We start from the raw sequence: 11,111 nt of genomic DNA, 5'->3' as shown, positions 1-11,111 counted from the left end.
GAGCAGGTATCATCTACAAATATTTTCCAAAGCTTAGGTTTAAAGATAGCTGAGGTAAAAGCTTTGGATTCGAAGTCTTACATAAACAGGTTAGCAACAATTGGGGATAGGGGTGAGCCCATGGCCACACTATATGCTTGTTCATAGAACACACCTTCGAAATAGAAAAAAGTGGATGTAAGGAAGATTTTGACTAATCTAATAGTATCAGGATGAATCAAGTGAAATATGACATCCAATGCTTCTTTGATGGGCTATTAGTATACAAGGAAACCACATTGAAGCTTACAATCATGTCTTTAGGATCATAATTCATATCCCTTAACTCATTGACAAACGACGAGGAGTCTTTCACGAATGACTCTGTGAGGCCAACGAGAGGCTTAAGCTTAGAGGCTAAATGTTTAGCTAGAAGGTAGGTAGGCCCACCTATGGTGTTGACAATGGATCTAAGGGGGACTCATTCCTTATGGATTTTCAGAAGTCCATAGATCCTAGGAGTGATGGGGTTACTTTAGATAAGCTTATGGTTGAAGGCGCTCACTGAGCTACTGGATTTTATAGCGAGAGCCACTGATTTAGAAATCTATTTTAAGGTATTTTTATCAAGCTTTCTGTAGCTAACATTGTTCTCCAAGTGATCTAACATCTTCTTCCGATAATCAACCTTATCAAGGATTACAATGGCCCCACCTTTGTTAGCCTTCAAGACAATAATGTCTTGGTTTCTGTTCAAAGCTTTGAGAGCCTCACATTCCTCCTTGCTGATCTTATTCTTTTGGGGTCTAGCTTTCGTAAGAAGGGCAACACAGTCTTGTCTAATAACCTCTTTGGTGTTATCCAGTAAGCCTCTTCTTCCAAATTCTATGTCACACATAATATCATTCACCGGAATTTTCCTAGGAGCAAGGGAAAAGTTTAAACCTCTCTTTAAAAGACTATAAACAGGTGAAGGGAAGGAAAAACTAGACATATTGACAACTTTATTATTACAAGGAGGAACATTTAAATTTAAAATATGATCCTTATATTTATTATTATATTTAAAATTGAAATCCTGCCTAATATTATTATTAATATTATTAATCACACTAATGTTATTATTATCTATTTCACTATTGATATGATCTATTTCATTATTATTGTTATCTATTTTGTTATTGTTGTTATTATTATTATCTATTTCTTTGTTATTATTATCAATTTTATTATTCTCTATTACAATCTTATTATTAATATTATTATTATTATTATTATTAATGCCTCTCTTATTGTTATTATTGTTATTATTATTATTATCTCTAATATTTTGCACATTAATATCATTTATATTATTATTATTCTTATTAAAATACATATTATTCTTATTATTGTTATAAGATTCATTATTACAAGAATTATAATTAACCGAGCTATTTACCAACAAATTGGAAGGCTGAGTAAATAGCTGACCGAGGGAATTAAAAGTGAAAGCCACAGAGGAAACACTGATAGATATAGGTTTGACGGGGGTGTTCGGAACAAAGGATTCATGAGGCCGAATGGAGAAATTGGAAGGAACTCCAAGCTAGATGGGGAAATTAGATCGAGGAGTAGGTGAGGGGCTGACGCTAATAGAGGGAGAGCCGAAATTGACAGTGGGCAAAGGACAACAAGAGGGGGCAGGAGAGTGGGATTAAAATAGTTATCTAAAGTAAAATAAATTTGATTTAGGGTTAATATTTTTAAAATTTTAATTACTAGCATTTGCACCAGATGTTGCAAAGGAAACTTCGTAAGGCATAAATTGAAAAATACAAATACAACAAAAGAATACTTTGATAAAGAATAAAAATATATTGAACGCTCAAATAAATGCCCCATTAACTGGAAGCACTTAGTAGACATATTTATCAACATTAGGATTATACACAATGATCAAGAAATTTCCCATATACAAACAACAACTCCCACAACAACCTTTTGTCACATCCACATTTTAAGAAATGCCTTGGAACGTGATCGGAATCTTCCATATTGCCTTTTTCATTATGCAGAAAAATCTTCCATATTGCTATTTTCATCACGAATATTGTTAGTTCATTTTTGTAAAGTGTTAGTGTGTTAAATTCAATACTATAAGTTCGACAAGCGAAAAACATTACTCAATTAGCATAATATGCATTTTTCTCTCACCGTGTATTTTTCAGTCAAAGTGCACAAGTAACATATTAAGATGTATTTTCCCTTCATTATTTTCATCATAGAGCCAAGAAATCTGATCTGTAAAGTAACAAAAACATTTTGAAATAAGTTTAATATTTAAAGCTAGTGTCTAACCTATAAAGTAACAAAAACTTTTTGAAATAAATTTAATATTTTCAGCAATTGACTAACCTACTTTAATAATTGAAAAATTCTCAAAGATGAATTATAATCCATAATAAGAGAGCCAACATTGGAGCCCATACTTTCACTAAAACCAAAAGAAACACAACCACTTGTTAAGAAGAAATTCAAGTAATAATAATAAAACAAAAATAATAAACATTAAAGTATAAAATGGTATTTCCAACGCACAGGTATAAATATACATGCTCTATGTCCATTGTTAGATTAAATGGGTGTGGAGAAAATTGGTAGAGAACCCAAAATTGTATTTCTAATTAGGAGAGGGGTGGAGAAATGCTTTAAATGTGGGTTGTTGTCATTCTAATGAAACCCTTTGCAAAGGGGATGTTAAGATTCTGAGAGAGAAGCTAGGCTTCGTAGAGAACACCTTCCTTGTTAAACATTACCCTATTGTAACCAAAAGGAAAGGGCAAGAGAAACAATAATTAGGTTTTTGTTCACAAGTTGTATAAAATATATAGGTGCTATTGATGTCTGAGTGAATAATGGGAGAGATTATTTATGAAATTGTGATAAGGCGCACCTAGTTTTGTCAGAAAGAGGCATATTAATGACAAGTACGTCACATTTAGGTAGCATTTCATCAATATTTTTCTCCAATGTTGCTCCAGTTTCCTTTTCCAATTTGGGTCCAATAGAAAGACGGTCGTGGTAAAGAAGCTTACAATTGAAGGGCTGTACAAAGGAACGCAATTCAATTCAACATCATGTAATGTTTATTATTATTAGGTTGAAATTTTGAAACAAATAGCATGCATGCATAAGAATTATGGAGCACTGATTTTTGAAAAGAAGTTTCCAACATCATGAAGTAGTACTAGATCCTAAGAATGAATACCTTCAAATGCTTAAGTAGTTCTTTTCCAATACGCCCTGCACCAATAGTACCAATAGTTTTCCCTTCTAGATCATATGACCTGTAAGAAATTGCTGCCACTTTCCAATCACCCTTAACAATTTGCTTATATCCAGGCACAAAGTTTCACATCAATATGAGAATGCGCATTAGCTCATCTTCTGCCACGGACACCACATTACTTGCTGTAAAAATTGTTGAAGGTGTCAGTTAAATTATGAAGAATCATTGCAGAAACTTGTTCATACCAAAATGTCCATAGTGTGAACAGGGCAGTGACAAGCGGTATACTTTCAGAAATAGTACCTGTAACTTGTGCGACAGTCACAGCAGCGGCTGCTACAACATTTAGATCAATGTGATCAGAACCAATACCAGTTGTCAAAAGAAGCTTTAAGTTCTTTGCCTTCTTGATCCTGTCTGTTGTCACATAGGTCGGGTGGAAAGGCATAGAAATCAAAACATGTGCATCAGGTATGTGCTTTTCAAGTTCTGCAAAGGAAATTAATTGTGTAACTTTAAGCCGTAGTGGGTTACAATTCTAAAATGTAAAAGCAAGCAAGCGATACACTGATTTCGACGATCCATGGTAGCAAGAAGTAGGAAAGGGAAGGCATACTAGAAAAATAATAGATTGGATTGTGGATTAAACAACCACCCAACTTCAATTGTGAATAACCAGAAGTCATTTATGACTTGTTCGACAAGATATATATTCTGTAAATCTCTCTTTTTGAAGCAGCACATACGATACCATCTTGATTGATTATTATTCAGGATATGAGGAATAAAAAGGAAGTCTAGGACATAAACTATTCATCCATATCAATAACAACAACAAATAACACGATTTTATATCCCAAGGGGTGGGTGGCCCTTCACGGGAGAAAATCTCATTAAATACCTTGGGGTTACCAGCTGGTATTTCAGCGAGCAGTTGGTTACTACCCTTGTCGTCCATCCAGAAAAACTGGGAAGAGGGAGGAAATCTGCAAGGGGCTAGCAAGATGCTTGGAACGCCTAAACTATGGGACAATATTTTTCCAGACCCGAAAAAGAAAGATGACTCCAGGTGATGTGGAGTTGGAGTATGATGTTACTAGGTACCATATAATAATACCTCCCTCCCAGGTCAAAGACATATGAGTTGAGTTAGAAGGTTGTCTCAGGTTTCAAGGGAAACTGTTTGTCAAGAAGATTCTACAATACAAGAATCAGCATAGATGGTGCCCTGTCCAGCAGTCAAAGAAACTCTACCAAGCAAAACCCTGCTAATACACATTTAGCATTAGCTCTAAATCTTTTTCTGTGCTTTTGATGGCTAGTAACTACAGTTAGACAAATGAGACCTGCTAACAATTAGACCACAGTTTATTCATTTATTAAGAAGTCTGGTGTACATAGCTTGATGATGAGTGTGTCCCAGCACTCTAGTGTTAGCAGATAAAAAATCGCAATTCCAAATTAGTTATCATGATTTCAAGTTTCACGGGGCCAATTTGACAGCACAGTACATGTAGCCTAGTAGGGCATTTAAATTCCATGTTATCACTTCACCAACACAGAGAACACATATAGCCTAGTGGTATACATGGATACAGAAAGAAACAGGGCATTTGGGGGGCTTCTAACAGTTTAAAGAAAGAGATGGTGTTTAGCACAACTCCCTCCAAGCGTTACCAGATGCATAATCAAGGAAAATTCGGGGAGGCCAAGTTTTGGGCAAGGATAAGGAAAAAATTCGGGACAAAATTGGAGAGTAGAACAAAAATATAAAGATATACACATATATATTTTGATGAAAATATATAAGCAATGGTGAGTGCGACTTATAAGAGCGTTTGATCTGGACTTACTAGAAAAGAGGAGACTTCTTATAAATTTCAGCAAAATCTATCTCAAGGCACTCCTCAGCAGCTCTAAAGCTGATTTCTAGCATCCATGTTGCAGGGTTACATTTATCAGTAATCTTTGTCACACCTTCAATAGCCTGTCCAGGACATTTCAAGTTGCTAGATTCAATGAGACTTGAATAAACTGTAAGATGCCTTAATAACATATGCTGCATTAGCAAACATTAATCATATACCTGGAAGTACTCTATGACATGGATTGAATGGCAACCTAGTGGACCGCCATATATAATTTGACCACCTTGTTTCATCAACAACAGCTGCAAAAAAAGAAAGAATGCTATTGTAGTTGGGATTGTTTGGGAAAGTAAGCATCATTAAATATTTGCAAGGTTTTGTTCAATAAGCATTGCTTTACACACATGATTATCAGGTTTTACCTAGGTGTCCAAATGCATTGCCCTTCAGAGTGGGCAGTGAAAATTGTTTTAAATATTGATATTGGTGGGCTTCTAAAAGATCTTCCTTTCTAGAAATTTACAGAACCATCTACTTCTTCCTACAATCCATCTTATAACCTTTTCAAAACTAGCCATTTTGCTGAAGACCTTTGATATTAAATATTTTACTCCATGGCCTTGGATTTGAAATTTAAATATAGCTCTCCAAACTCTAGATACATCACTACCAATTGGCCCCCTATGATTATTGTTAGTGGTTTGGATTTCTAGTGAAAAATATTTTTCCTTCCATGACATGTGGTCTCATGCATGCTTTCATATTTTTTTGTGGGTTTCTGATCGCAATTTCAGATTTGGCTATATTAACAACCTGTAAGGAGTTATAGATGTATCTTACCTCATCAAATCCTTCAAAAATATCTATACTTGGCTGATGGATAGTACAGACTACAATTCGGCCTGTGTCCACTGTATTCCTAACTGTATGCATCGCGATAGCTGCAGCTTTGGCATCTAGACCAGATGTCGGCTCATCCATGAATATGATTGAAGGATTTGCAACAAGTTCTACAACAATGGTTAGTCTCTTCCATTGCTCAATTGATAGACCAGTCACACCAAGAAGACCCACCAATGTGTCTCTTAAGCTATCAAGCTCTACAAGCTCTAGCACTTCATCCACAAACATCTGTTAAATAGAACAATCTCAATCTTAGGAAACCCAATATTAAGAATGAAAGAAAGAAACTATATTAAAGTCCACAGGTGGTTCATAAGCGGCTCTCAACATTTTTGTTGCATCATGAGTATATTTTTAAGATTAAAATCACCATAAATATTTACCTGCTTGCTCTTGGTATCTATTTCTGGTGAAAGGAGCAAGTAAGCAGAGAACACTACTGATTCTCATACTGTTATCTGAGGAAAGTGAATATCATTTTGCTCGCAATAATCTGAAACCCTGGCAAATGTCTCCTGTACCTTTGGAAAACCAGAGATATGTATATCCCCCTCAATATAACCTCCCGTTTTTCTTCCATAGCACATCCATGAATATGATATTCATATTTCTTTGAAATCTGTTATGGGCATTATAAGAGCGTTTGATCTAGACTTACTGGAAAAGAGGAGACTTCTTATAAATTTCAGCAAAATCTATCTCAAGGCGCTCCTCAACAGCTCTAGATCTGATTTCTAGCATCCATGTTGCAGGGTTACATTTATCAGTAATCTTTGTCACACCTTCAATAGCCTGTCCAGGACATTTCAAGTTGCTAAATTCAATGAGACTTGAATAAACTGTAAGATGCCTTAATAACATATGCTGCATTAGCAAACATTAATCATATACCTGGAAGTACTCTATGACATGGATTGAATGGCGACCTAGTGGACCGCCATATATAATTTGACCACCATGTTTCATCAACAGCAGCTGCAAAAAAAGAAAGAATGCTATTGTAGTTGGGATTGTTTGGGAGGGTGTTGTTCAGTAAGCATTGCTTTACACACATGATTATCAGGTTTTACCTAGGTGTCCAAATGCATTGCCCTTCAGAGTGGGCAGTGAAAATTGTTCTAAACATTGATATTGATGGGATTCTAAAAGATCTTCCTTTCTAGAACGAAGCCACTGGATATGGTGCCGGAATCGAACCGTTCAGTCTCTTCAAGTAAAGACGGTATTTCTGCAGCAAAACATGACTTATTTCTTTGTAAGGGATATGCCTGAGAATCCAACAAGCAAGCTCTCCTCTAGTCACAACATTCAGTCATAAGCATTCTGAATTTGCATCTGCCCAAACCTAAGAGAATTGGATTTTCTAAACAAGTGCCTTGCAAATGTTCAATCTAATTAAATTTATTATATTTTTGTTTAAAAATTAAGGATTAAACATTGTTTTTTATTTTTATATGCATCCAGTAAATAATTATTGAATAAAAACAATAAATTGAATCTAAAGGGAAATTCCAGTCCTTTACTATACATCTGTAACAATTTTTATGTGTATTCAATTTTTATGTGTATTTTGTCATATATTTTTCATACCAGCATTTTGAACCATACATTACAATGAATCAAAATAGTTGAATTTTATCATTACTATGAGAAAAAGCAGTGATGAAAGAACAAGGCTGGAAAGCGCTATGGGCTGGCAATGGCAAGACCTAAGGGTCTAGATTCATCCTCTCCTCTCCTCACCAAGTCTATATAATGAAGCCACTCCAGAGAGAGATAATTACATGCTACTGAAAAATCTTAGAGAGAGCTTTCTTTCTGTCCCTTAGGAATGAATTCATTATATAGACTTGGTGAGGAGAGGAGAGGAGAGGATGATTCTAGACCCTTTGTCCTAGTGAATTCAAAGTTTAGTACGAGTTACCAAGTGATTAGATGAGGTAATTGAAAATTCAAACCTCTTCAAAGTGATCCCCTAAAAAATGAACAAATCTAAAAGCTTGACCAGGTCATTTCTGCTGAAGGGCATTAGGCAATCATTGCTCCTTACAGTAAGGACAAGAGGTATGCATTGCTCCTTGTCAGTGTATAGGGAGCAATGAACCTGCTAATCTTTGCTTTTAAGGGAAGAAAAGTGGTGCTTCAGCAAGGTGACATCGTGGGACCCATTTTAAAAAAAATGAACCATATTAAATTTAATCCAAAAGAAAATCGAAAAATCTAACCTTAGATTACATCTTCAGAAGCTTACCTTGCATCATTTGTCAGTCGTTCCTCTCGTGGAGAGAGCTTGCAATTGAGATGTTGAGTAAACCTTCCCTACTGTTGTAGTTGATTTGGAGATGATTTCACAGGGGAAACCATTTCTTTCTGAAAATAACATATACATACTTGTATAGTTATCAGCAGAACCCCAGGATCCAATTTATAATTTTAGCGTATGACCCTGGAAATTATGCTCTACTGCAGTGTAACCTGAGGATCAAACTTGCAAAGCTCAATGCCTGTTAAATGACATTACAGGTGTCATGATGAAAGGTTCCAGATATTTTATCCTTAAAATGTAAAACTATCTTTAAATGTTTTCTGTTTTAAATGCCTTAAGAGGACCGAATCTGCAGAAATAAATATTATAGTTCTCCTCTCTTGAACAACCCACAATCTAAAGAAAAGCATTGTTCTTGTTTTAGCAATTGACAGAGTGCATTCAAAGCAATCTTGGATTTCAACTGTTCTCTTCTCCCATCTGAATTCTTGTTGATGATTTCTAGATCAACATTTCCTAGCAAGCAATTTAATCTGGGTTGAAGACACGCTTAAGAGTTCGTTGTAGGAATGTGAATTGCATATTCAAAAATACCATCTTCCTTGCAATTTGAAGGCAAAGGAAAAGGGCCAACTTTTATAAAATAATATTAAAGAAGGGACTCAAGACACCAAACTTGATCATTGACAACCACTCTTTCAATAAAAGGACCATGGCATAAAACCATAAAGTTCAAAAAAGTTATTTCTTTACTAAACTTTATTAATCCCTTTTGCATGATGAATCGTTTCTGCTCTTAAGACATTACATAGTTTACGCTACCTCGTAGCAACAATAACATGTTGCACAAGCTAGTATCCATGGAGCTTCAAAGCCTACGATGGAGACACTTTTTCGACAGCCAGGGTCAACACTTGGTCTAAAGACGATCTCCCGTACATAGTCAGGGATGCTTACTCAAAGCATTGAAATAAGAAGCCATCTCTTATAGTTCTAGCTGTATTGTGTCTATTTCCCTCTTACATAGACAGCCTGAACCTTTCTAGCTGTATTGTGTCTATGACTATTTCCCTCTTTCTTAGAGGCTGTAAAGCTCAGCTCATTGGATTTCGAGTAAAATTGACAAAAGCCAAAACACTATGTTATTTGGATAAACTGGAAATATGCATTTGGGATTTCTGAAGCTAAACTGGAAATATGTATTTGGGATTTCTGAAGCTGCACACTGAGTCCAGTATCCATATTAAATCATAAATGTACCAAATGCATGGATTTGATTCAATACACGCTTGGTGGGAGCAGGGGGCATGGGGCAGTGGACACAACTCAGGTTGTAGAATACACCTCCATTTTGTTCTTGGAACTATCAAGGGATTCGGGAACCTACTTAGCTTAATGGGTATTTGCTTTTCAAATCAAAGAGGTTTTAACTACTTCAGTAGGATTCCTTTGGTTCATAGGTCTAACACATGGAATTCAGGCATGTAAAATCAGCCAGGAATCACACCATCATTAAACACAATACCATAACCAAACTCAGGCAAACAAAATTAACTTGGTATGAAGGAGAAGAAAGAGGAACCAGGACGAGTATTACCAACAGTTGCAGAGTCATATGTAGTGGGAACACCAGGCAAGGACGGCACACTCATAGACCCCCTGATCACAGTCCTATCCATGCCATCGCCCACAAACATGATATTAGTCTTATTGGGAGGAATCCTAACGATCTCCTCATAAACCCCAGCCTTGATACGTATCACAAATCTCCGTTCAGAATAATCCGGTGCACTGTTCACAGCTTGTTGAATGCTCATGGAGGATTCATCCTTCGAAACAGTAACGTCGGGAACCAATTCATTTACCTCTGATACACCCAAAATTTTATTGAAATGATGGGAATAATCTGCAGTGCTAGATAAATTCAATGATCTCTCCGTTTTGGGAGGCCTCCATATGACCATATTCTTCCCGTAAGTATCCAGAGCATCGACCATGCTTAGAGCATTACTAGTGAAGTTCATAACTATAATGAGTTCTTGCATGGATCTTCCAACTGCCTGGGTAGTATTAACATATTTGAGAGCCGAATTGCAGTCATTCTGATGACTCAGCGCTGCGCTCATCCAGATCTTGACGTTTTTAATATTCCTCGGGTTCAGCTCCTGAGTCCTGCTCTTGGCAATATACCTTATGGCACCCTCCAGGAATTGAAGGTTTAATAATCCAGATAAGCAACCTAATAAAGAGCAGAATGTGAGCAAGCACCTGAAATGGTGAAGGACATAAAAGACCAGATTCCCAAGTTATTCCTGAGGCAACCCCGTTCTTGTGGCTAAAATTAGCCTTCGCGGTAGAGGGCCTGACACCGTGCATATCAGCCAAGAGCAGAAATAACACCTTGCAGAGCAACCAAGAGCAGAAATAAGGAAACTATTGTAAAACCCTAACCGGAGAACAAATCGAATTCTTCCAATTGTCAGTGGTCACTTACCAGGGTTTACGCATTCTTGCAATTGTCAGTCGTCACTTACCAGGGTTTACGCTCCACATTAGAATAGAAATTTTCCTGTGGGGTCTTCGGATTCAGTAGGGAAGTCGTTTGCGTGATGGATTCAGGCAACCTGGGAGGAACCCTACACATCACAGTAAATTTAACTCAGATTAGACATGGGAAATTGAGCTAAAATCTAAATTAAACATTAAATTAAACACCTCAGGGCATGATAAAGGCTACATCTGTAGGGCAACTGTGTGAATCAGGAAATCGAAACTCCAGCGTAGCCATCACTACTGTCTGCGAAGGGTTTCGAGCGGGTAATCT

General features: G+C 36.5%; 1 protein-coding gene and 1 pseudogene across 2 annotated transcripts; both read right to left on the bottom strand.

Moving 5' to 3' along the window:
• Positions 1-3,680: 3,680 nt before the first annotated feature.
• Positions 3,681-7,020, bottom strand: LOC149242154 (ABC transporter G family member 29-like; annotated as a pseudogene). The gene is made up of 6 exons (XR_016245698.1): positions 6,913-7,020; positions 6,405-6,813; positions 5,959-6,249; positions 5,337-5,420; positions 5,104-5,237; positions 3,681-3,739 (listed from the first exon to the last, which is right to left on the bottom strand). The product of XR_016245698.1 is annotated as an ABC transporter G family member 29-like (transcript).
• A 1-nt stretch (position 7,021) lies between these two features.
• On the bottom strand, positions 7,022-10,648 carry LOC149242153 (putative pectinesterase/pectinesterase inhibitor 51). The gene is made up of 2 exons (XM_089367644.1): positions 9,885-10,648; positions 7,022-7,249 (listed from the first exon to the last, which is right to left on the bottom strand). Exons 1-2 carry the CDS (start codon positions 10,411-10,413, stop codon positions 7,164-7,166), a joined length of 615 nt encoding a protein of 204 aa, XP_089223770.1. The 5' UTR covers positions 10,414-10,648; the 3' UTR covers positions 7,022-7,163.
• Between the last annotated feature and the right edge of the window lie 463 nt (positions 10,649-11,111).

This window comes from Pinus tabuliformis, chromosome 8 (assembly GCF_031772625.1).
Source record: "Pinus tabuliformis cultivar Carrire ecotype Pingquan chromosome 8, CPIR1, whole genome shotgun sequence".
In the NCBI taxonomy this organism is placed as follows: domain Eukaryota; kingdom Viridiplantae; phylum Streptophyta; class Pinopsida; order Pinales; family Pinaceae; genus Pinus; species Pinus tabuliformis.
The sequence above is the reverse complement of the archived record's forward strand: the minus strand, read 5'-3'. Positions and strand labels throughout refer to the sequence as shown.

Coding starts and splice junctions, on each gene's coding strand:
- LOC149242153 (XM_089367644.1), bottom strand. CDS start 10,413: ATGAGCGCAGCGCTGAGTCATCAGAATGACTGCAATTCGGCTCTCAAA. Junction 7,250..9,884: donor ATATGACTCTGCAACTGTTG/GTAATACTCGTC, acceptor GTTTTGCTGCAG/AAATACCGTCTTTACTTGAA.